At 39.9% G+C, this 27177-nt stretch overlaps 1 protein-coding gene across 1 annotated transcript in view; it reads left to right on the forward strand.

Moving 5' to 3' along the window:
- The window catches only part of LOC306971112 (polypeptide N-acetylgalactosaminyltransferase 18-like), a 109746-nt gene extending 84133 nt beyond the window's left edge, over positions 1 to 25613 (forward strand). The window contains exons 7-11 of the mRNA XM_079567261.1: positions 826 to 1011; positions 1831 to 1968; positions 10801 to 10896; positions 18814 to 18978; positions 24611 to 25613. Of these exons, the coding sequence (XP_079423387.1) occupies positions 826 to 1011; positions 1831 to 1968; positions 10801 to 10896; positions 18814 to 18978; positions 24611 to 24757 (732 nt within the window). The 3' untranslated portion in view covers positions 24758 to 25613. The remainder of the gene's footprint in view (positions 1 to 825; positions 1012 to 1830; positions 1969 to 10800; positions 10897 to 18813; positions 18979 to 24610) is intronic.
- Positions 25614 to 27177: the final 1564 nt, after the last annotated feature.

Consider the following 27177-nt stretch of genomic DNA (forward strand, 5'->3'; position numbering starts at 1 on the left):
CTGAAGAGTAAGACTGGACTTATTGTTGGGAACACTGTGCCGCTCTAGAGCTATGAATAACTTTGTTTATTTGCTACCAGAACAAGACTTGGAGACAGTTGAAAAGTGAACACACAGCGATATTGACAATGTTATTCTGACTCTGACTATTCAGTTTTAATCAAAGTTTCTTTTTCCTCCTCCAAATATGATATAGAAGTAATCATGGATATCAGGCAGAACATGATGTACCCTAGGCAAAGCTGCATTTGCGTATAGATTCAAGCAGGGAAAGTAATAGGCATGAGTAAAAATAGAACGTAAGCACTCATTATGTTGTCCATTTACTGTACATGTAGTAATTACATATATGTTTTCATTAGTTTTCAACTCTTTTCACCCAAAGACGTCATCCTTTTCTCTGAAATAGAAGATTGTCACATACTGAGAATACCTTTATCGTCACTGAGCAAAAAAAAGCACTGGCCTCATAATTAAACATAAAGTGTCCAGTTTTTTTCTTTTTCTTTCTGCAATTGCTGTGTTGCAGGTGACATCATGGCATTCTAAAGGCCTATACTATTGTATAGAGGGAAAAAAAAATTGTCTTTGAGGACATTTTTGGTTTTGTACAGAGAGATCATGGACCCAGTGACTGATATTCATGATCATTTTTCTAATCCATACATTTTCTTTTTAGCTACGACTTGTGGAAGTGTAATGCTGTTAATAGGAAAAACTGGCTCCTGCCCCCCACTGGGTCCGGTGACAGCATCATATTCTAAAACCTGCAATCCAGCAATACTGGAAGTTCTGTAATACTGGAAGGAAATTGTCTGTGTTCAGGTGTGGCAGTGCGGGGGCAGCGTGGAGGTCCTGCCCTGCTCCAGAATTGCCCACATCGAGCGTGCCCACAAACCCTACACTGAAAACCTGACCATGCACGTGAGGCGCAACGCCCTGAGAGCCGCCGAGGTGTGGATGGACCAGTACAAGAGCCACGTCTACATGGCCTGGAACGTGCCCCTGCAGGTGAACGGCAAATTACAAATCCTCTCTGTCCGTGTGAACTATCTGTGCTTAGCCAGTGTGAAATGAAGAGACCTCGGTGAGGGCAGTTCATGTGTGGGTGTTTGTTCACGCATCACCTAGCAACTGGTCCAAATGCAAAACACAGCTGTTATCAATGTCGTACAGCACAAAGACACACAATTTAGGTCAGGTACAGTATCTGTTTAAAATAGATAGTTGGACAGTCTGACTTTGACATTTGACTCTCCTAAAGTTATGTGTTTTGCTGATTATGCCAATGAATTAAAAGAATGTTATGACATCTTAAAAATTTAATAATTCGGCTCAGATGACCGGAAAATATCAAGCAAAATGGAACAATGAGCGCTTACACAAACACGTTATGTTTGTGTAAAATATTGGAGATATTTCAGTTATCTTGAAGATTCCAGTTTACCTCACCTTTATCAATCGTCAGCTGACATGTAGACCATAGTATTAGCCATCAAAGGAAGAAAAGTTGGGTTTCCTTACAAAAACTGTTTTAGGAGCATTTCCCTGATAATATATATTACATGGGAGCAAAATTATAATGAGTGGAGATGAAAAGATTGGCCAGATAAGCTGTTTTCCCTTTTCATTACTGATGTTTGCCATCAATACATGGTTATGTTATGTATAAAAGGAGCATGATACTGGTTTTGATGATTAGTATTAACACATATGGTTTTCGCTCCTGGTTTCTTTTCAAACATTTTCAATAGACGAGCAAGATTGTGTTGCTGCATTTTTCTTCGACTGTACATTAGAACTAAAATAAAATGCTTGTGTATTTGTCAGAACTCAGGGATTGATATCGGAGACATCTCAGAGAGGAAGGCTCTGCGCTCCAGACTGCGGTGCCGACCCTTCAGCTGGTTTCTGTCCAACATCTACCCAGAGCTGCGCTCCTACAGTGACACAGTGGCCTATGGAGTGGTCAGTACCACTGATAAGTCTGCTTAAGTTCTGGCTTTATTGGTGTGGAAAAGTATTTGGGCACCTCATGTTTTGAAACTAATCTACAAAAGCCAACATGAATTAAATACCAGCACTTAAGGCAATTATAAATACGAACCAAACAGTGCTTTACTCATTATAATTGTCTTGTGTGCTGTGGAGACAGCAGTGAGAACATGTGCAGTGTGCCTGTGTTGTCGCTTTTGAACCAAAAGGCTTCTGCAGTTTCAAAGGCCCATTGGTAATTAGTGGAGGTTATTCAAACAAAAGAACTGTTGCGGCAATGTTCAGTAATTTGTTTAATTGTTACTTGTCTTAACAAATTATTTTAATTGCATTTTCTCATTCATAATTATAATGCAGACTTAAATTACAAGAGTGCACATAACTCATTTAATTATGTGAGCACTGTGTTCTGTGCCTTAGCGAATGAGGCGCTTCACATGCACAGATAATCAAACTGCATTACTACAAACGTTTTGTTTGTCACGGCTCTGCCAGTAATAAGGCTGCTGGGATGCACATGGAGCACTTTTCTGATCCCTGTGTTATGATTTCGAGTCCGGACTCCGGTAATTTGCTGTATGTCTATTCATCCCCATTAACTCTGAACTGCCCTGTCCACTAAAGCCTTTGCCCAAACGCTTTACGCTTTCCAAGCCTGTATTACCAAGTTTCTCAAAGCGCTTCACTGTCATTATTATTCATTCACTCCATACACAGTGGTGGTTAGCTACTGCTGTAGCCACAGCTGCCTCTTGGAGTAGACTGACCAGTCTGTGCCATCAGCCCCTCCGACCACCACCAACCACTCACTCACACTACATTCATTCAGGCCTATTGTAAATGTTTTTAGTAGTAGGGGAAACTGGAGTACCCATACGCAGACACGAGTAAACTCCATACAGAAAGGCCCCCTCTGGCCGGAAATCAAACCCGGGACCTTCTAGCTGTGCCTAACTGTGCCGCCCAAGAGGTCAAAGGTCAAAGAGTGGTACTTTACTGTGTACTTGTGAAACAGGGCCAACTTTCTTAATAGTTCAAGTTTACTTGAGTGATTACACCATCACATTTTGCACTTTTAATTGCCTCTTTAAAACTTTTATTACCTGTCAAGTATCCAATATGTTTTGCATTACTAAACTTTGCCATTAACATGAAGGCTTATTGTGCTGCCAGCCTTTTGTGGAGCACGCTTCCCTTGGCAGCAGCTAGGACTGACAGAGTGCACTACGGTCCCTCTCCTGCTCTATGCTGTGGGAGGATTTAGCATAATTGAAAAATGACAGTAATCTGGTGAAAGCTGAGCGGAATGATCAGGCACTTTGACTGCGTTTGCTGATAGAGACACACAAATGACTTCTCCTTGGCCTGGTCTCAGCACTAATCATTTTGGCCTTTCATTTTGGAGATGTGGAGTTCTGGGCTTATTCCAGCCTTTAAGACCGCAGTCTGAGCAGGTGTATTTGTGTCCTTTGCTGTGACTCGACAGAAATATTGATGAAAGTTGAGGAAGTTTATAAGCCTTACTTTTGAGGTGAACACTTTTCAAATGTCATCAAAACGGTCAGGTTTGACTTCTCGGACATACCAAAGTATTATTCTTTCTTTTTTTTTTCTTTTTTTTTTAGACAACAGACTGCTTGAATATTCTTTTCACATAGTCAGCAGCAAGGGCATCGGTTGTCTTGTTTCAGTATTAACTATGTGGGGCAATGCAAAATTTAACTTGAAATATTGTCTCCAACTTTCCCAGCTCAATACAAGTCCTGTAGCGCAGCTTGAGCAGAAGTCTGATAACTGGCTCTGGTGCTTGTTGTTGGGTAAACACTTCAGTTGCGGGCCGCACTGCTCTGAATGAACGAGCGCGGGGTTTGATAGTTATTTGTTGACGGAGCATGTGCGAGGCCCACTCTGCCACAGTGACATTTGAGATATGCAAATGTGAAGTTTACATATCTGACACAAACAAACTCGGAGAGACACTGACAAATACCACTGCTGTGATGTATTCAGCGCAAAGAGGAGCCGCGGGATCAGACCCAGGCAAACACACGGGGGTCAGGAGAGAGGCTTTTAGGATAGGATTTACTTCTAAGTCACACTGTAGTAACATTTGACAACTAGCAATATTACATCTGATCCAGTGCTTAATTTGTAAATGTAAATTTGTAAAGTATTTTCAGGAACACTTTTGGTCTGATGTGATGGATTGGGAGAACAGGCCAAAACATTTGCCTGGAATACTCTCATTAGACACCATTATATCAGACACATTTTTTGCCGGATCCTCCAAAATATTTCCCGGATCCTTTACCCTGAAAAAAATTGAATTGGGGGATCAAATTAAGCACCGATCTGATCCAGTCATAAGGGGATTGCTAGCATTTTTCTGTGCCATAATTCAGTATGTTAGCACCTTGTACCTAACTTTTTCCTGTTTCGAATGTGAAATCAATTGATCTTATTTTTTCTAATAAAAAATTCCTAACTTTCCTAATGCAATCGTCACATCCCGATTCTTCTTCTGGGATTATATATGCCATGCCACATAGCCCAGTGCAAAGATAATACAGTATGTTGCAAGGGGTCAAAATGGATGAGTATAAAAGTGGGTACGTCCACTTTAAATAAAGTATAATGCTCTTGACAGATAGGTGCATCATGTCCTGATTGTTCGTTTTAGGTGTAATGAGTTTGTTTTTTCCATTTTCCCTAAAGGTTTTAAACAGTGTCAGTATTTAATGGAAATGGGAAAGTAATTAGGCTTACTAATAAGGGTGTGATAGGCTTTTGGTAAAACTCTCTCTGCCTACACAATGTACACAAGCTCTTAATTAGATGATGATTACTTCTCTTTTAAACTTAGATTCTCTTCTCTTTTTTCTCAGTTGAGTGAATGCTTACACATAGTGAGAACAGGAACATTTATGTATGTGCATGTGATAGAATGGCTTCTATGGAAACACTTTTGTTTAATTAGAGAAGTTATAATGCAGTTGGAGTAAAAAAAAAATATATATATATATATATCGCACACCTCTTTGGATCTTTCCGCAATAAATAAAGATATGAATTATTGGTGTCGTTTGCTTATGCACATTCCAAGCCAATGCTGCAGCTGTTTTGACAACCCAAAATAGAGCTAAGTTTTGCTTCAGGCTTTGGTTTTGATGCTGCAAAGACTGCACCTCTCACTAAGATGAGCCGCGCAAATACATAGAAGACCAGCAGAATATCAAGTGATGTGAAGTGACCTTGTGATCGTCAGTTATTTATTATGCAAACTAACGGCTAAGGCGAGAGTGACCAACTTGGAGATTATGCTTTTTGCTGGTCATTCAGGAGTAAATGAAATATTTAGATGGGCAAGTTTTCATGCGCTTGCTGTGAAATACGAGCTTGATGGGTTTATAGATAGCATTGATTTACCTCTGCCTGAAAAGGATTATCACTGGTTTCTATATAGGCACGTTATTTTTATTGCACCAGTGATCTTGCCGTATCTGTCACAGGCTTATAGTTTGGTTATGTCATTAGACCATCGTTTATTCCATTATTTTATTTTTTTTGATAAGTAAATCTCTTGAGCTGCTGCCCACCGTTTGGCTGCAGCCCCACCTGACCTCAGAGTAAAGTTTAGCCCTGGGGGGAGCGAGGCCACTCCTCTGGGCAGAGTGCTGTATCAGATTATTGAACGGCTGTAATAAGTGTGACAGGCGCTGAGATATTGTGGAATAGGCTCTGCTGGGCCTCGGGAGTAAATCAGCTATTTGTGTTGAAACGCCTACAGCACGCGGCGTGATGTGACTGCAGAGGAGGCAGAGAGGTGCTCTAGACATGGAGGCGAGTCGAGGTGGGTGGACCAAATCTGTGTTTGTGTTTAATGACTTTGGATTTGCATAAAATAAGAAAACTAGCTGTCTAAAATCTCGAGGAATTTGCTGGACAAGGAATAAGTTGGACTTTTTCAGCAAACTTTATTGCCCCTCAAGGGAAATGGGAGGCCTACATTGAGCATAGAAATGTCTGATGAAGCTGAAATATTTTACTGTAAAGCTGTAGCTTTTTGGCCTGGTTAATGGGATTTGGGGCGACAGAAAATAAAGATAGTATCACTATTTTAAACTGGCTTTAAAGTACATACAAAAGTTGTTGTGCTTTAAAACGTAACCCACCTGTTCTAGTGGCGCTCTAGTTGCACTCTCAACTTCCTGTTTTCTCTGAAGTCTGATAAAGACCCAAGTCTGGCTAAATTCATTGTACATTTCTTTACATAACTTGAAAACTAACCATGGAAAGTTGATGAAACTCACACATTTTATTGATGAGTAATTGTGCTAAGTGATGATATATGCGTTGGTTTTGGAAGACATAGTGAAATACGTGAAATTACAGCATGAAAAAGGCATGCACCATATTTGATCATACGCCCTGTTCACTTAAACCTAAAGTGAATTCGTTTTGTAAACCCGAGGACTATGTTTTTATTCCAAAGATTATTTTTAGTAACATTTTTAGGCAAACAATATTTGAGGTGACTGACCCCGCCCACTGCACATAAAGATCAATCACATTACACAAGCTATTACCTATGACCGGTGTGATCATTCTAACATAAATATCACAAAACACAATGTGTCCTGAATACCAGCACCCCGAGAAGTACTTTTTGTATATTTTTACCACTTACAGCGCAATGAACTAAATAAGGTAACTTTATTTGTTTACAGTATTTTTTAACACTTAAAGGGATTATGCAGAGTTTAGAAATGCTAAAATTATGTTTTTTCCTCCCCCTAAATGTTCCAGCCATGTCCTAATATGTAGAATGAGCCCAGACATGTTCACCACAACTGCCTCTAAAATCCTGCACTGTCACTGAAAAACTTGGTACTTTGGGTCCGAATTGCCGTCATGTTCGTGATTTTATGCTCACTACTGCCATCTCAGGTCTTATGCGTAACTGCAGCCTCTATATTAAGCTTGTGCATGACGGCACTTCGGACCTGAATTAACACCTTTCTGAGTGACAGTGCAGGATTTCAGAGGCAGTTGTGGTGAACAGGTCTGGGCTCTTTCTACACATTAGGACATGGCTGGAACATGTGGGGGGAGGAAAATACAAAATTTTAACATTTTTAAACTCCGTTTAGTCCCTTTAAGGGCAATGAACCAAATATGGTAACTTCGCTCACATTGATTTTCTGCATGATACTGAAAAATTTAGAAAAATGCGAAAACAGAACTAAACTTAATTTGAAATTATTTATTTAAAAGTATTTCAGTGAGTGCCCTATAAAGGGTTAATTTTGTTTGGGACAGTTTATTAAGAAGACTGCATTATCTCACAAAGGAAAAAATACTACTGTCAGAAAGTCCACTCTATCACAACTACTGTACTGCAGCACATGTCCTATAACTACCAGTTATTGATGTCGGCTGCCTTTGTCTCTGAATAGCACAGCAACCAGTCCATAAAAAGCAGTCATTTCCTTAAGTGCTCCTATATTTCTACTTTTTACATCGCACAGTAACAACATATTCTCTTTATTGCATCCTACTTCAAGCATAGCTATGCGTCTCTAAGAACAAGCCTTATGTAAAACTATGACGATGTACACTGCATTCCAAATTATTATGCAAATGACATTTTTCTAAGATTTTCTAAATTGTCAACTCAAATGAGAGTAATAAATATAGTAAAAACCTCAAAATCTACTGTTCCAAATTATTATGCAACTCATCGTTTCAATACATTTTAAAGCTTGTAATTAACTGAAAATGGTCATTTGTTGAATTTGTCGCATTAGGAGGTCATATTTACTGAAATCAAAAGCTATTTCAATAAAAAAAAAACAGGTCGAGTTATATTTCACCATAGGAGCCCTTGTGTGAGAGCAGCTTCCAAATTCTTAAATCCATTAAACTTGTGAGTTTTTGGGGGGGTTCCAAAGGTTGTCAATAGGGTTGAAGTCAGGGGAGGAGGGGGTCCACATCATGAGTTTCTCTCCTTTTATGCCCATAGCAGCCAGTGATGCAGAGGTATTCTTTACAGCAGGACATGGTGCGTTGTCATGCATGAAGAGGATTTCGTTAGGGAAAGCACGGCTCTTCTTTTTGTAGCATAGAAGACAGTGGTCAGTCAGAAACTCCACATTTTTTTCAAAGGTCATTTTCACACCTTCAGGGAGCCTAAAAGGGCTTAATGGGGCCGACCAGCTCTCTCACCATGATTCTGGCCCAAAACATGACTCCACCACCTCCTTACTGACGTCACAGCCTTGTTGGGACATTGTGGCCATTCACCAACCATCTACTACTCCATTGATTTGACCATCCAGGGTTACACGGCCTCATCAGTGAACAAGACTGTTTGAAAATGAGTCTTCATGTATTTCTGAGCCCGTTGTCGCCGTTTCTGTTCATCAGCATTCAATTAACCGTTTAGGGGAGGCCCGGATAGAAGGTTTGTGCACAACTGCAGTCTCTGGAGGGTCCTACACCTTGATGTTCGGGAGACTCCAGAGGCACCAGCAGCTTCAAATACCTGTATGCTGCTTTGTAGCATCTGTTCTCTTAATCTGATTTGTTTGTCTGGCAGAAACCGTCCATATTGTGCCGTTATTTGCACAAACCGGAGTGTGCTCTGAATCATCCACAAATCTCTCTCTCTCTATCTGTATGATGATTATGCTTAATCTTTCATGAAATATCGAAGGTTTTCATACCTAGACCAAGGCATTCAACTATTTCACGCTTTTCATCAGCAGATAGACCCTTTTTCTTTCCCATATTGCTTGAAAATAATGATCTGCATAATAAAGTGGAACACCCTTTTTCAGTAGTTTTTCCCTTAACTGGGCTTAACCTGAAAACTAATCATCCCAGGTCTCTGAGATTAATGTCAGTGATCCATAGAGCCCCAAGACACGATATCATCCATGAGTTTCATTATTATTGTTTTTTTGCATAATAATTTGGAACGCAGTGTATTGCAGCAGCTCAGGCCTAACTCGACATCTCATCTACATAATTTTGTTGTACAATTGTATAATAACAATATCATTAATGCGTTCGTTATATCATCCTTTTCTATCCGTTGATCTTTTCAGAAAATGCTGCTGTCTGTTTCTGCAAATTTCAACATAACGCATCCATCCTCATAACAATAAGAAATGACAAATGGCTGTTTATTGTGTGACAAACAGTAATGTCTCTTCTTTTTGATCATTTCACAAATTCAAGTTGCCAAGTTTGCGACGAGGCCCACAGAGTAAGTTCATTATGAAACGTTTTTCCCATTAAAGTCCAAGTACAAGGAAATGTAGTGTTTCTGATCGTTCCCGTACACCGCCAGTCTTGAATTATCTGTGGATCTGAGCCAAATGTAAAATACGAGCTGGGATCCAAAAAGTGCCCATTCCTGGCTCCCTCTCATATTTAAAAGTGGCCTCGGCAGGTGAAGGTTGCTTGAAGCATTTGCGTGACTTTGTGCTCGGAGTGGTAATTATCCTGCAGTGCCTCCATTACTCTTCACTTTAGTGGCACAAACAGAGGCTTCTCTCAGTCATAATGGACTAATTAATATTGTACAGACAGAGAGGAGACAGAGGGACAGGGCCGCTCAATAGAATATGCTCTGAATGCTATTAGTGACATTAACTTCTATAAACAACAAGTATTAGTGAAATGGCAAGAGTCTTTTTCAGTCCTCTCCATGGTTTCCTGTGTGGGTGTATTGTCTATTCATTATATTTATATAACTAGAAAGATATTTTCATTACTGATACTGTCGCAGGATGTTACAGCGTTGACATTCGGACAATGTTAATTTCAAAACTGATCAAAAATTCTTGCTTCGGAAATATTTGTCTTTACAAGTGCCACTAGATCTAAACCAGGACTCTAAAAAATAATTCACTTCAATTATTATAAATTATAAAAACAACTGAACACGGCTTTTGGAAAATGGGGCATTTCAAAGGAAGCAGTGCAGCATCAAGGCTTCCTATGTACTTTATTGAGTCACTTCGATGGGACTGCCGTGTGTCTCCAGCTGAGAGGCGTTCTCCCAGACCAAACAAGCACTTTCTTCATGCATAGTTGTTGTCTGATTCAACCCCTGCATATTTTTTACAGTGAACTGACTTTTGAAAAGCAGCCATAGTGACCGGGTCTTGCCTGCGGTGCATGACTGAGCGATTGCAGGAGGTTCTTTTTTTTTTTTTTCAGGCCCCCATTAGGCTGTGTAACAAATAATGCTAATGTGCCCACTCGACAGTAACTTTAACTTGAAAATGGTGGTCTGCTTAATAATGTGGAACGTCTTTTTTCTGCAGTTTTTCCCTTAACTGGGCTTACCTGACAACTAATTATCACAGGTGTCTGAGATTGATGTCAGTGATTCAAAGAGCCCTGAGACACAATACCATCCATGAGTAACATTGAATAGATATTTATAACTTCATAACACTGAAATACAATTTACATAATACTTGTTAACGCAGTGTATATTTTGCCGACCAATCCAATCTACAACCTACAATTTATCCAATCTAGTGCTAAATCATGCCAATTTCAATGTATTTCTTGTTCTGACTTCTGAGTTATTTGAGATTTCTGGCAGATAGAATTACATTATGAAAGAGGATATGCTGTGTCCTTCATATATGAATGAAGGGCACGCACAAGCAAAACAAAGGTATGCTGTACCTGTGCTCTCTATTAATTTTTGTGTCAGAATGCATTCATCCAGAAAAATGTATTCTACAGAACCATAACTCTTGTTTTCTCCTCTTGGTTTCATAGCTGAAGAACAGCCTGAGGGACGACTTGTGTTTGGACCAAGGACCTGACTCAGACAATGTTCCCATCATGTATCTGTGCCACGGTTTGACGCCTCAGGTCAGTGCTGCTAAACCTGTTTTCTGCTTTTCACTGGAAATTACAATACGTCGTCGATTACAATATGACATGTTGGTAAACTTACTTACTGCGCATTCCTCTCTTGTGTAAAGAGCAGCAACAAACTGAATGTTTAAATCTCCCATTTTATTCTGTCCGTCTGAATTTATGGCTGCCTCACCGAAGATCAATTCATCACCGTATTAGTGTCTTGTTAGTGTAAATACCAATTGGAGGAGTTTAAATACTTACTGAGAACTTTGAGTGTCTGGCTTTAGGGACATCAGTTATGGAGTTGTCATGAACAGAAATGGAAAAAAGTCACATTTCCATAATGAGTTAGCAGGGTAATTAGAGATAGAAAAGCTTGCGGCTACTTCATACATCACAGGGTTTGTAATAATACTGCTTTGTCATGTGGCTTTAATAGTTTCATATATTAAATGGCAGAAATGTGCCAGGAGAGGTCTATCAGCTCACTGCAGGCTCCAGGCCATTCAAGTCCAAGGCAACAATACCACGCGTCAGTTTGAGAGGTTCTGCTAAGTCACTGAGACGGTGGTACATCGAACACAAGCTTATGTGCGTTCTGTGAAAAACATATTTTCTGTATAGAGTTGTGCAGCACACAAAACACAAGATATACATTTTTGTGGGCAGAAATAAAGATAGATAGCCATGGTCAGGTATTACACTTTTGGTCAACTTGTGTCTTGTGTCAAGCGAAAAGCGCCTCCCCTCACCTGAAAATATCTTGGAGTCAATGTTCTGCCTTTCTATTCAGCCTGACACAAAGCAGGAGCGGGCTAAGCTCAGGCCTGGTGAGGACACAGATTGTGGCCTGTATTGTCAGTGAAGTTAATAGCTTTGACTGCGGCTTCTGCGCTCAACGTCCCTCGAGTTTTAGATCCATTCAGTAATTCAGGGTCAGCACTAAAAACCTGTGTCGGTTTGCTTTGATCTTCTCGTTATTGGCCGACAGAGATGAATAACCATGGTGTCTGTGCCGTTTTTTCATCCATTTCATCCTTTGTTTTAGTTTTTGCTTCACCCATGAGATACATAAAATCTCAATCTACATTTTGTGCACAGGTTTCATCATATATTTACAGGATGTTTCTGTTTGTTATTCAGATGACCCAAAGTGATTCATTGCACTGTAGAGTTTCGGCTGTCGCACCTTATCGTCAGCATCAGCATTCCAAGTTTATCTCTGAAATCAATTTGCTGCAGGTCTCTTCCTCTCTAACCTTTCTATCTAATAAAGTGTATAGGCTAATAACTCTTTATAAAGAATTAAAATTGATGATCCCCTTCACTGCATAACTGTAGTGCTTTTATATGCAGTAGGCTGTTGATGTTTATTAGTTGTCAATATAAATCAGCATAATAATCAAATACCTTTGGCTTCTGATTAAACTGGTAGTTTGAGCATATACAAACATGGTATTTAATGTGTGAGCCAGCAGCACCACGAGCATGGCTTTGACTAAGGCATAATTTATGGTGAACTGTCGAGGGGATATTGTGGGCTTTAGTGGGATCAGTGCAGATTGTAACAGAATATCATTACAAGGGGAACTAATAGCGTGCACTCCAGATTTAGTTACAAGCAGAAGCGCAAATGCATACATTATGATCTTCACAAATGTATTCCATATAAAGCCTGTTGTATTCACAGTAGGATTAGGCATAGTTAGTGTATATATACATATATACGAATCTTAGATGTTAATGAAATTTAAAGATGAGCGCTTTACCATCCGGGCGCTCCAATATTATAACAATAGCATAGTCATAGTCATTTCTCCTTTCTGCTGGTGTTTTATTAACAAATCACATTGTTGTCTTGTCTTGTCTTATACTGCATTTATCATTTCTAAACAATTGCACCAAGCACAAAATGTCTCTAAACATCCCCAGGGGTTATCATCTGAAAGCCAAACGACGCATCCCATATTGAAGCGTGCCAGCAGTCTTAAAATCCCCAACAAAAAACATATTCACTTCCTTTTAAAAGTCGTTCCAGTTCATGGCCCTCAGATCCCATTTGTAAAACAGATAGCGCTTTCAGATATCTCTACATTCCAACCAGGCCGCTCTATAGGATCAATGACAAAGACCAGGGGACGCCATGTTTAACTGATGAATGAGGAATGGGGAGAAGATGCACAGTGGGAGCCGTCTCTTGGTCGAAACTTCAAAGCGTTCTGTGTTCCTCTGGTCCACAAGCCTTTATTACGTTTTATGTTATTTTCTTTATTCATGACGGGTATCTTTTGTAATGTGATTCCCCAGTCGGTCTCTTTTCCCCCTCCCCTCCTCTCTCATGCCTTCGGTTCGTGCTCGCCCCAATCCTTTAGATTACCTCAGTCCCTGTGTCAGTGGGGACGTCAGGGTACGCCTGTGAATACCTGATCAGGGGCTGAATGTCAGAAATGTATAGGCCGTGGCTTCGGTTGAGAATAGAGTAGCAGTTGGGATTGAGATGTTGATGTTTTTTTTATTGTAAACAAGCATGTCGGTGGTCTCATTGGTCCTCATTTATCAGACTTGCATAGAAATGAGCAGCAGAAATGGACGTGTGCCAGAGTGCGTGTGGGATTTACGATACCGCCGTGTGCACCTCGCTAATCCCATCGCACACGCAAAGGACTGCTGATAAATTGTGCGGCTGAAAACAAGCGTGATCGGAATAACATGGTGCAACAGTTGATCTGGGCAGACCACTTGAGTCTGAGCAGAGGAACGAATTCAGCAAACAGATTGTTGGGCCAAGAGCAACCAACAGGACTTGTATTTACACATGTTGATGTACTAAAGTGCTGCTAGCATGGAGGCTATATAGTGAGACAAGGTTGTGGGAAAGAGAGGGATAGTTAAGGGTAAAGTATGTCCTTCAATGCTGACTTTTTTTTTAGCTGCATGCAGCAGTGTTCATGGTCACTGGCCATTACCGAGCTTGAAGATTTGTCTCGTCTATTAGGTGTTTTTGAGGTTGGTAGGGAAACTGGAAACCCATCAACTTCAAGTGGTTTGTTACTTGTCTGTTACTATTTATTTTTTAGGGGATCCCAAACTTTCTAGGTCGTCATCCCCACAATATTTATGCAGACACCTGTTGACCCCTTAAATGGTAATTAGCTCATGTTGTGAAAGAGCACATTAAGATTGCTGGAATGAGATTTGGTTAAAAAAAAAAACTACTTAAACCGATGCTGAAAAAAATGAAAGTACGCACTAGAATTTTTTTTACTATTGTTCATGAATCTGTGCTCATTTGTCTGTGCTGATTGTTCGTGCACACTACAGCACTTGTGAAATGAAGTGTGAACAGGCAGAGCGCGGGGCTAATTTCAGGCCACACAGGCGCACACAGGCACAATACTGCGGAGTGGCTGCGGGAATTAAGCAGCTAATAGAAATGTGATACAGGGCTGTATGCCGCTGAAGATTGGGGTCGAGATTGGATCAAGTCTGAATTAGATCTACTCCTTGGCATTGGCAGGGTTTATTAGCAACATATGTTGTTCACCCAGATTTGTGTATGTTTTTTATGTGTTGTGGCATTACTCCTTTAATCATGGGCTCTTTTATGAAATAACAAACTCTATCCATGTTGGCAAACAGGCATGTGATTATACTAGCACTGTGAGGTTAAGTCATGACTTTGGGTTATGGGGGGGGGGGGGGGGGGTTAATAGTAATAGTGTAAGCATGCTCTAGAGCAAGCTGTCAGCATAAGCATTTACTACTACTTACTTTACACAAACTATAGTTGACCAGGATTTATCAGCATTTTATACTAAGCCATATTATAGGTTGGTTAATGGAGTACCCATTTTGTGCTTTCAAATTAACTATCAGTCCACAGAGCCTGATGCCTAGGCCGGATGTCCTACCTGTGTGCTCCTGCTCTGGCTGCTGGCGTGCTGTGAGCTTATTGCCGACAGCTGGAGATGTTGTTGACTGGTTAATGACTGGCGTCTGCCTGTGCCATCTGCTGTGTGCCACACTCACCCACTGAGACAACAGCAGGGCCAATGCAAGTGACATTAATGAAGATCTCGATACACCCCAATGATGAAGATTAACTCTGGAATATTATAATATTACTAGCCTATGGACCATTCATGATGAGCAATGCAAATGAATAGTATTTGATGTTGGGTAACCTGAGGCCTGGTTTACAATTATTACATCATCTTCATGTGCGTTTAACTCCACACCTTATCATCTTTATCGTTTCTATTATCGACTTATTGCCAAAAAAATAACAGAAAGCTTATTATTAAATACAGCAGAATCAATCATCATATAGTCCCCCAAGGAATTGTTGTAATTACACCCAGAAATGACTTTTTTTCTTTCTTTCTTTCACTGACCTTACCAAAATGCTTATACCAGTGAATTATAGCCTCTGGTCTCTAAATAACATACAATGTTACACAAACCTTCATGAAACAGAAATACATTTACAATTTTTTCAGAAATCCTGTTTGCAACCTTTTCTGTTTTGGTGGCTCTAAAACTCAAAAGTGTCTGTGTTATTTTGTGCTGACATCAATCACTACACTACCCCTCACAGATCTGACTGTGGTGGCTTTAATAGGCTCCAGACACAGTCATTGAGAGGATAGATGACTTCAGTGCCATGACAGCTGCGACAATGTCTCTCTTTTATTACCAGCGCTTTTTAATGAAGCCAAAAATGAGCTGACAACTTTCCTATTTTCTCCTGTCTCAAGTGTCATTGTGATTTTCTGTGGAGGTGAGAGATGCCCACCTCAGAGAATTACAGTGATGGCGAATCCGGCTTCTAAGAACAAATCCAAATTGCCGTCATTCTTAACCTTACATTTCGAGCATTTCTCAAAAGATCCTATTGTTTATAAGCCGAAAAGTTTGTTACCTGATGATTTAGCAAAGACTTATATTGCAATGTTGCTCGTGACTTTGATATCGATGTGTTGTAATGATATGGAAAAGTATTGGGGGGGTTATAAATTGGTTGTTATCTTTCCTTCTAAGTGTGAAAAAGACAAAAGTACAGATCAATGTCAGAGGTGAGTTTACAAAGTTGTGTAATTGGCTTCCTCACACAAACACACAGGCTAATGTCTAAAGATTTTAGAGTCTTCCCGCTGTTATCTCCGTCTGGAAAGAAGCTCCTGCTGAGATTCTAAATCTTTAATACAGTACTAACCACGCACCCAATCAATATGTGCTATTGTCTTCTTGGCGGAGAATAGTATTGGAAAAAGTTTTTCTTCCACGCCCCACAGAGTCTCACTGTTTGATTAAACTTCCTTTTGCCTCTTTATCATCCTCTGGCTTTTGTACAAATACACTTGTCAACAGTTTACTGTGACTGTATGTAACTACTCCACAGCATCCTCTCTTGTACATGCAACTATAGGACAGAACAGTGTATGTTGTGTTTGCGGACAGGCCAGGATTCCCTTGAAAAAGAGACTCTTAATCTCAATCGCAGATGTTTGTTGTTTTTGTTTGGTTGTTTTATATTGCAATATCAAAGTTCCAAGTTAGGAAAGCATTGTCGTAATAGTAGGAACAAGAAAATAATCAGTTCTCTTTCTTTGTCCGTCATAAAACTAGAGGAAAAAATGCACACATGACTTAAAGGGGCTAGATGCAAGTTAGCCATTTTATACTCACTACTGCCACCGCAGGTCATACTTGTAACTGCACCTTCTATATTAATCTTGTGCATGTCGGACCAGAATTAACATCTTTTTAAGTGACTGTGCAGGATTGTAGAGGCATTTGTGATGAATAAGTCCAGGCTCATTCTACACATTAGGACATGGCTGGAACCTTTTAGGGGGAGGAAAATACTTAATTTTAACATTTTTAAACTCTGTATAGTCACTCTAAAAAAGCACCATGTTTGAAAACTGCTGACACATTTAGACAATCCAGACATCATTATTTAACTACTGTGACCATTATCACTGGGCTTTCATATCAATTCCACACTCCCATTTGTGAACAAGTGTCCCGCCTTCCATCGAACTGCCTCACCTTTCATGCTCCAACTGCTGAGGCGTCCCGCGCGCGTATCACACAGCAGATCAGCTCTACAACAAGCCAACCATAATCTTAACACAAAGCCGTGAAGATTTGGCTCCAATCAAAATGTCATGCGTTGAAGTTGCTCATTAACTGATGCTCGCACGCCTGTTGTGTGTACGTGCGTCGGAGGAGATCGCTATCTTCAACACATTAATCCCCCCATTAGAGCTGCGCGACGAGAGAGGTGATCCAGCACTCAAGCCCGAGTCTCGAGCAGCGCATCAATCTATCAACACACACACAATGTTAATCACTCTTATTAGCGCCAAAGCCAAGAGGTTCAGAGCAGTTTAGGACACTTTATCATGGTGAGATGTTTCAGTGAGTGGGACAAAAAGTAATAGTTATCAATTTATTTATTCTGTCATGAATCAGTGCCCGGCTCGAGCCAGTTGGGCTTTTATTTTTATTCAGCCGTCTGTGTTTTTGGCCTCTATTCACCTGCAAGCATAGAACTGTTCCTTTTATTTCTGCAGTCTGGTGGTAAAAGTCAAACTGTAATTTTATGGTAGGTGTAGACTACTAGACTGGAAAAATTGGAAGCGCTCAGAGCTTGGCAGATTGCTCGGGCAGTGTCTAGTTGTCTTGTAGTGTGTTTATTGTTCATATCTTGTGCTGTGTACTCTGTGATGGTGCGTGTGATCCTGCGGTCGGAGCTTCCCTTGCCTCGTTGTGGTTTTCATTTGTGACTGAAGGTGTGTTGCAGCAAACCTCTAAACTGGGACAACATTTGCATCTCCGTTTGAAATGCTGATTTGAACCACATTGTTCAAATGTTTCTCTTCACCTGCAACAGAGGTCTGGGATTATAGCTTTACTAGTGTATACCTTTTGCTCAAATGTACAAAACAGGAAATCTTGTGTACCATGATTGACTTGAATGTTTTAGAGTGTGCATTAAGGATGGACAAGGTCAAACTTCTACTCTCTTTATTTTATTCTATTACGTATTTATGAAGTTATTGCTCAATGGCTACACTTTTTTTCAACCAAGTTTTCTCTTTATATACTGCATGGAAGAGTTTATTTGGTTTGTTTATTCCACAGCACTGAAATCACCCTGCATATTTTGTAGAAGGGGGGGAAATTGAACACAAACATTGGAAAGTAGGCTACACCTTAACTAGATAATGACTGAGGCTCTGCTTAGCGACTGCTGCGTGGCATCTCTGCACGACTGCATTTTATCAAGTACCCGTGCAAAGAAGGGGACAGAGGAAGTTGAAATTGGCCTATTTTGGTCACTAGTCAGATGCAAAAACTGTATGCGCTCAATAGAAAAGACTTGCCAAAAGACTTACCAAAATATAGTATCATCAAGATTCTGCAACATTCAAAGGAAAGGCACTTATTGGTACAAAATAGATTTATCTTATTTATCTTGTTTTATGCTATGACTTTATTGCCATACTGCAACCAATTCCAAGTTGGTATAATCGTAAACCACCTAAGATATTCTGATACTAGAGTGTGCAGTTAAGAGATGTTCCACAGCTTGCCTTGCCTTTTATATTGTTTTGTGTTTGACATAAACATGACAGTTAATGTTTATTTTATGTATGACCTGATCTCTATTGCATTGTGTTATTTAATGTGAGAATGTAAAACTTTCTCTCACCTTTCAGAGTGCTCTGAATGTGTCCGTGTGCTTTACAATAGTTGTTCTCTACTGGTGTAGCTTCAGGACACATCTCCAATTTTCATGAATCGCAACACAAATAAGAATATAAATTTCAACTTATTGTATGAAATATCACAATGCAATATTTCCTCACTTGGTTCTGTTGAACCACTGCTTTACATCATGTGTCTCCCTTGCAGAACGTGTATTACAGCAGCTCCCAGCAGCTGCACCTCGGGGTGCTCAGTCCCACCATCGATGACGATGACAACAAGTGTTTGGTGGACGTCAACAACAGGCCACGCCTCCTCGAATGTCGTTATGCAGCCAACAAGCACATGAAGCTGACATGGACTTTCACTCAGGTACACACTACTGCATACAAAAGCTTATTTTTTACCTATTGTTCCTGTCCAAAGCCTGGTGGTAAATTGTGTACAATATTAAGTGTTTTGTGTCTTATTAAACCAGAATTACGGTAACAAGATAAAGATGATTTCAAGATCTGAATTTCGCAGCAATCTCCCTTCCACCAGATGAAAGGATTGTGAATCCTTTAACTGACATGCGCAATAAAACTAATTCTGATTCTGATTACTTTAGAAATATTTCCCAGACGACAAAAACTATATTTGGTCAACTGTTAGGAGTGACCCTCTAACAGCATAGCACGATCAAACATGACCCCAAAGTTTCTGAGGAGCCCAGAGCATCAAAGTGTTTTTGATCAGGTGGATCAGAGTTTCTGTTTTATATGGATCTGTTACTGAAGGTATTAATAACAATGTGCTAACAGATTTGTCAAGTCTTTCTAGTGTGGTTTTTAGTTTTTGTATAAACCTTCACAGATAGTAGCACATCGAGTCTAGTCTGAGGCTAGTTCTGGCTGCTTTACCGATCAACTGCGGGAGAGTTTGGTCAGGCTAACTCTCTGAATAGTGTTTGGAAAGCTTATGTTGAAAGCTTATCATTCTTTATCTGACGTAAAAAGAAGAGAGAATGTGCAGTAGTTTAGGTTAGACCTTCAAGGGCATTTCTTCTATGCTGCTAAATGTATGATGTATTTCTCCCCATAACACTGATATTGCAAGGAAGGTCCTCTTTTTCTCAATACTATAAATTGCAATAGAAGCTGGTGTTCAGCCCTTTGGTGTGTGACAAAACACAGGTGCCTCAGGACTAAAAAAACAAATGTCTATTAAGTAATTACTGCTCTCTACTACCCCATCAGTCACTGTTAAAGGCCATATGCAAAGTAAGACAGAGGTTTGTAGAGGCTGAAACTGCGGTCACCAGCTCATTATCCCATTCGCGAAGTGGAATTGACTCAGATCAGTAAAACTTATATAAAGTAGCATAATAATTTGTGACATGGAGAGGACTCAGGGGATTATTAATAATTTAGAATATAGAAAAGCAATACAATCAGGTGGAACAGAAAACTCAGCAGAGTATTTCATAAAGCTCCATAAATAGCCCAATTAAGCAAAGAATTGATATCACATGCCATCCCTATTAGCAGGATTGGTCTGGTGTTGTCCTTATTATAAAGTTCACATTGTTCATTATTTTATCCATTTGGGACTTGAACCAGATGCTTGGAGTTTTCCACTTACAGCTCTTCTTTTGGCAATTGCTTAACTGTTATTGCAGAGATGGCAGCTTCCACACGGTTGCTGTTTTATGTTTAGTTTTTAGTCATTGTTGGGTGCAAGTAACAAATAAAATGATAATTAAAAAAAACAATATGTACCATTGTACCATCCATAACCAGTGCTTGATTTGTAAATTAATAGTTTCAGTTTTGGATTGATGTGATGGATCCGGGGAACAGGCCAAAACAGTTGCTGGAACAGTCACACATTAAACACCATTATATCAACTCAATCCTTTGCTGGACCTCCAAAATATAGTTCCCGGATCCTTTACCCTGAAAAGCTGAAAGAATGAGGGATCAAATTAAGCACTGACCATTGCACTGTATAATTACTGTATAATGTTCTACATACATACTGTATAATGTATGTTCTACATTGCTCTATTATGTTATTCTGCAAAGTGGCTTCCATATATGTACATATTTATAGGACTCTTGTAAAGCCAAAAATGTTTTGTGCCTTCTGGTCAGATCCCTGTTCAGTATGTGATATATAGAGCCAAGTATATGGAGTTTTACCTGTTGTTTCATGTTGTAGTAGAGTTATATTACTTTTTTTCTCTTTCCAGTTTATATTTTGCATACTGTACTCGCAGAAATTTATGGGGAAAAAAGTGATTGCTGGTTGGCATCTGCGGCGTAGTATAATATTTTTAGCAATCATAAGCCCAGAAGTTCCACCGCTGCTAAAAACAAAAACCAATGTACTCTAGATGTAAACATTACAATGTGGCTATGTCCCCATTAAAGGTGTAAATTGTACAATAGACAATAGGATGGGGATGTTGGGAAAGTGTCAAAAAATTAAATTAATTTAAAAATTAATTTAAACTTAAGGTGCCTTTGTCACGATTTGAAAATGGAAAAAAATGGGTACAGCTTCTTTAAATATTACGTCTGGCACAGCACACAGTCGATTTTAATTTTTTGATGATATAACTTATCTTCAATTGTAATTACTTTACTAAACTCGTCACAGCATGCCGCTGTTTTATCTACTGTATATACTACAGTATAGTCCTCTGTCTCGATCCCGCTACATCTGTCCAGCTGTATCCCCTGAACAATGCGCTCCCGCCTGTGTTGCCAAGGCGACTGCGTTGCCGGAATATTGAGCTTTAATTAGGCACAGCTTTGGCATTGGCCAGGATTTAGACATGTAACTTTCAACTGTGTCATGAAGAGTCCAAAAGAGACGCTTCCGTGGGGTTTTACAGACGTGCTTTGGTGCTTTGTGGATAAAAACTAGTTGCAGCGGTCGATTGAGATGCGAAAAGTAGTTTGTTTCGGGGGAATTCAAGATTTATTGAGCATGAGGCAATTGCAACAAGGATAAGGTCAAAGTCTTGTGAATGGCCAAAGAGCTGATGCCGGAGTGAGGCATGTTTAAAAGTTAAATCAGGGAGAGTAGAGTCTCAAGAACGCTTGGCAGGAGTCTTATGTTTGCCAATTTGTCAGTTGCTTTCCTCACAGTTCATCGAGATGATTGACTACATTACCAATATTTGTATCAATAGCTTGGCTTGTTGTTAGTCTGATCTAATTAGAGCAGCTCGGCTTGATGACATATTTTTATTTAAATGAAGATTATATTCCTCAATTGTTAGATGGATAACTTTGAGCACTGGGCATACAATACACTGTGCGATTTTAGAGATGATTTCTAACAAGCTAAATTAATCATCTACTTACACAAGGAGTGAACGAGCCCACGATGGAAGTGCTCACTGTACGAGTGACATGACCTGATCGCCGTATGCGTTACTATGGATACAAGCTTGGTCTGTCATATCTTCCTCTTTTAAATTAGAGCCGATAGCCACAACACTTTTGTCTTTTTTCCACTTTTATATCAAGTTGCATGTGGTGCTGGACAAAGTTTAGAGAACAGTTGGAGACGTCTTTAAAGACCGCAACGCGATGAAACAAAAGCTAAAAGAGACTATGAACAAGTGAAGCAGAGACTGAGGACCGTTGTGTTTAAAGCAGAGCACAGACTATTGGTGAATTATTGATGGGCAGATCTTTTACAATATTGAACTAGCTGTGACCCTGAGGAACAGCCTTCAATAATGACTAGAAAGTCATACTACAGTCACAACACTGTGGCTTTCTTGGTTTCATAGATGTGAGTTTTTACGTCCAATATATAGTTTGTAGGAGTTTTTTTTTTTTTTTTTTTTGTAAGTCTATGCAGTTTGTCATTATTTAGTATGTTCGCATGGTTGGTATTACTTACTTTGTGCCTGTGGGCATAATAATATCTCTAGGAATAACAAAACCAAATCCTTAATTAAGTCATCCACAGATTACATCAAAAATGTCCAAAAATGCTGCTGAAAATGTTAAAAGCTCTCTGCTTTATTTAGGCTAATTTGACACCAATATTGTGTTGTTGTTGTTTTTTAAGAATTGTTTTTATTTTACAATTACAAAGAAAACAGTACAGTCAGGTCTTCCCAGTTGGTCTTCCTTCCAAGTACTAACTAGGACTAAACAATAACTCCCGTGCAATAGGGGGGCAGGCAGGCTTCTGGTGTGAATACAAATCTCTGAGATAGTCACTACGCACTACTACTGCACTTAAAGCAGATAGGGGGGGCGGGGGACGAATCAAACTTATGAATTTTGTCCCTACTATCATAAATTCTAGTCATTCATTTATATTGAATCAATCTAAGATTTTCATTGGCTGTGGCTTTATATGTTAGATTTAAGCATTCCTTCCGGTTTCTTTTGGCCCTGAAGTCCTTTATCTCTCTGTCCCAGCCTTCATATCTTTTACTTAGCAAATTACAACTGATAACGGCATTCCTGAGATAATCATAAATAACACTTATACATTTTCATACTTCTTAGTCTTAGGAACATCATTCTCTGACACCAATATTGCATTGCCCAGCTTTTGCATGCATACGTTTTAGATGCTAACCAGCATGTATACCAGACACCATATCAGTGTTTAAAAGTTAAGTAATACATAGCATGTGTCCTGTTTTACGTTCAATGCAAGTACAATAAAACAGTGATATTGTTTATTTTTAATGCTACAACAGCTACATTATACAGTGTAAGAAGAGTGTGTTGGGCAAGTCTACAGCTATTGCAATAAACTTGAGTAGGCCTGAGTAACCTGTAAGATCCAAACATATTCAATTTACCCTCTAGAGTTGCATTGTTTAGAGTTTATAATTAGCCTCTAACTTTGCCTAAGAACTGCGATATTTGACAGCAGGGAGCGAGTATTTAATCCTCCACTGGGCTCATTGATTGCGCTGGTGGGGACTTGTTGCCTAAACGTGTGGCCGGGCTCTTCCTTCCTCCAGCAGCTGCTTTTGTGTGACTGCTCTGCGGCTCGCTGCCTCACTGACAGACTGATTAACTAGTGCTCCGGCCCTAATAGCAGGGAATCGATAGTGCGGCCCAAGTGTGCACTCCGCAGAATGACAGACCCTTTACTGCAGTGCACGGGACACGAATCTGGACCGGAGCCATACGTTTGTCTCCGGGCACCACAATAAACTCTCTCTCTCTCTCTCTCTTCTCTCTCTGTGTGAGGGGAGGGAGGCCAAGGGAGCGGACTTTAAGTACACTTGTGGAAGTCACTCAGGAGGTCGCACAACTCAAAGACAGACAATCGACTTGCCATCAGTGGACTGTTGTGATGGCGTCAATAAAGCTCAAGTCTGCTGAATCTCAAAGGCACACACACCAAGATCCAAAGACAAGGAGACAAAGGCACAAAGGAACTATTCTCACTGCTGATAATTGCACAAGTGTTTATCCTTGGCTCCAAATAAATGCAACGTAAGCGGAAATAGCACCCTACCCTACTGATTGATTGATTACACCTCTGAATTTCATTTGAATATTGTCTCTTTCATGATTGCATAAATGTTGCCATGAACACGCAAAAAAAAAAAAAATAAATAGAAATGAAAGTCCTCCTGTGACCTGTACAGTTCTGTATATATTCACCCTGTTGAACCCTAATGCCCACCATAACAGTGGAGTCAGCAGCCTTTGCCAATGGGCTGCGAGGGTCTAAATAATTGATGTAATCCTCAGTGCTGCATGTTACCTCATTCGGTTCTGCCTCGTTGATGTATATTCTGAGGTTAGCAAAACAACAATGGGTCAATATGAACGTATATTGACAAAAGTTACATTTCCTGTATATTATGCTGCTTTACCCGGTTTAATCTAAAATCCCCAAAGGATGAAATGAACAAACTCCCCGCTTATTCGGGTTTGTGGAAGAGCCCAGTGCTACTTTTCCTGATGATTTCCTGTTTCTATCTAATGCGATTAAACTTAAACTTGACTCTTTTCTTCTTCAGGGCGGCTCCATCCAGAACACCGAGTCCCTCAACTGTGTGGAGCTGGTAGAGAGCCAACAGTCTGAGTTCAGGGTCCAGCTGTCCCTCCAGGCCTGCACCAATCAGAGGTGGACAATCACAAACATCCTCACCGTCCTACCGCAGTGAGCGCATCAGTGTGGATCCTATACGCACTGCTTCCCTTCAGACTCCAAACAAGTGCTCATCCCAGGCACTTAAAAAGGGAACTAAAAAGCTGACGTCGAAGTTTGGTATTATACTACATGCAGATCTTGGGTCAGATTTGATTTGATTTTTTCACATTGGCCCATCGCTGAACTAAAGACCGTTTTACACCACTGACCTCGAGGCAGATGCAGTCCAGCTATAAAGCACGGCAATTAAAAGGGAATATATTGCCCAAGGATCCAGGGGACAGGCCAGTGGAAGCAGAGAAGTGCGTTTTATGGGTTATTGCATTTGCACAAACCGGAGATGACTTTGGGGCTTTGTGATATGAGTCCAAAGATGGCTGTGTTCCTCGGCTATCGCCGCACAATCACCATAACCAATGGAGCGAGTGGTTTGAATATGCTCAGGATGTCAGTGCGCTGGAATTGTTTTGTCTTTTTTTTTTCCTAGGCTATGTTGTGCTGGTGTTGGGATTTGGAGATCAAGTGGGCAAATTTCAGATTCTCTCTTGACCCCTGCTGTGATCGAGGCACTGAAACATCTGCTGTTTTATTTATACTGGTTATGAGCCCTAGGTTGTTCTCTTTTATAGCAGGGCTTTGCCCATAATACAGTATCTGAGCTCTATAAGAAAGAAGAAAAGCATTTCCCGGCTTTACAGACATATGCTAAACTTGGAAAAACAAGAATAAAACGGCTGTCTAAAACAATCAAAACCATCACTAAATCTCTGCATATATAGGCTTCAGACTAACTCAGTTGTTAGAGTGTTTTTGTTTGGTTGCTTTGGTGTAACAGGATATAATTTGGGGGCACCAATTCAGAAATGCCCAAAAGAATCCTCAAAACAATGCCAATTCTTCAACAATATCTTCGCCATATCTGGGATTGATTTTGAATAACCAAAAACTTTAATATTAGAATAACATTTGACAATGAACCCAATTCAAAACCATATAGACACATAGATATACACCTACGTTATTATTTCACGCTATTGCTTTCCCATTGATCAATTTCATTGACTCACCTTCTTTCACCTGTGGAGTTAATTTGCCCCAAAACAGCGCTCATTTGCCAAATATTAATGAGAGTCTGTGCTTTGACATAGAACAGCAGTTCTATTTTGGTGGCAGGAAGTGTTTCAGAGTTTTTTTTGTCTTCTTTTTAAATAAAACAGTATTGATAGATGGGGCTCAGATCAAGCAAGCTGAGTCAAATTACTTCCTGTTCATCACCAACTTTTAGTGTATTCATTTCCCTTCTCTACATCATCACTGTACTATTTAACTACTCATTAGGCAATTCAGTACATTTTGCTAGACGCTCTCTAAACACTTCCCATACAAGAAATACATTGTTTCTATTCTCAAAGCGAGTGCCCAACCAGAGCTGTTGCTAATAAGCCAGGCTGACCCTGTGGTGATGTGACCCTCATTCCTGCACACTGATGAGTTTATGAATCTTATTTGCAGCGAGTCCAGAGTTACAAAGGCAGGTGTTAGGATATTACATAAGGAAGTGAGAATATATTCATTTTCGTGTTACATAATGTCGTACATTTGCATAATTCGCTGACAAGGTCCAAACCTCAAGCTTTTTCTGTCAAACAAATCAAACACCGAACTCTAATCTTATGAAAATATACCAACGCTATTTTCAAACAATAATGTAGAAATGTATTGAAAACGGCGGCTAATATAACAGATATTACATACTGACAGTGCTGATGCCCACGCTTTAGAAGATCAGTGATTGAAAATGAATGTGTGGGAGTGCAAAGCTTGCTCCAACTGTGAGGGAACAGTTAGAATTGTATTTTCAGCTTTACTATATGGTACTCTGTCAGGTAAGTCTATTCAGCCCTTATTCAAGTGCCCTACTTTGCACCGGGTTTCTAAATGTCACTGCTAACTTAATGCCCCATTTTTGTGGCATTAAAGAAAGAAGAATTGTCCCATATCTGGCAATTGTGGACACTGCTGCAGCCTCAAAAGGTTGCAGTGTAGTGAAGAAAGGAGGTTTTTGCTTTTTTTCTTTGCTCTAGGGACCTGCCATTAAGAATAGTAAAACAACAACTACTTCTTAAAGGTACCTTGGGGCCTTTTTCATGCTGCTCCCATCCCTATTATTATTAGTTGAGTATTAGATGTTTATGTTAACCCTCCCAGCCATCATTTCTCAGTATGTTTTTTATCGAACTTTATCAAATCCAGTATCTTTATGACATCTCTGACATTAGAATTAAAGTGTTTAGTGGCTGGTCTTTTGTCTTTTGATTTAGCAAAAGATGGTGCAGTTTCTCAATCTTCAGAGATTTTTTATTATTTTTCATGTCTTCATATACGGGTAAGCCTTATTGGACGGCCAATGCATTTCTTTGATTGGTTAATCTG

This window comes from Gobius niger (genome assembly GCF_951799975.1).
Source record: "Gobius niger genome assembly, chromosome: 12".
NCBI lineage: Eukaryota > Metazoa > Chordata > Actinopteri > Gobiiformes > Gobiidae > Gobius > Gobius niger.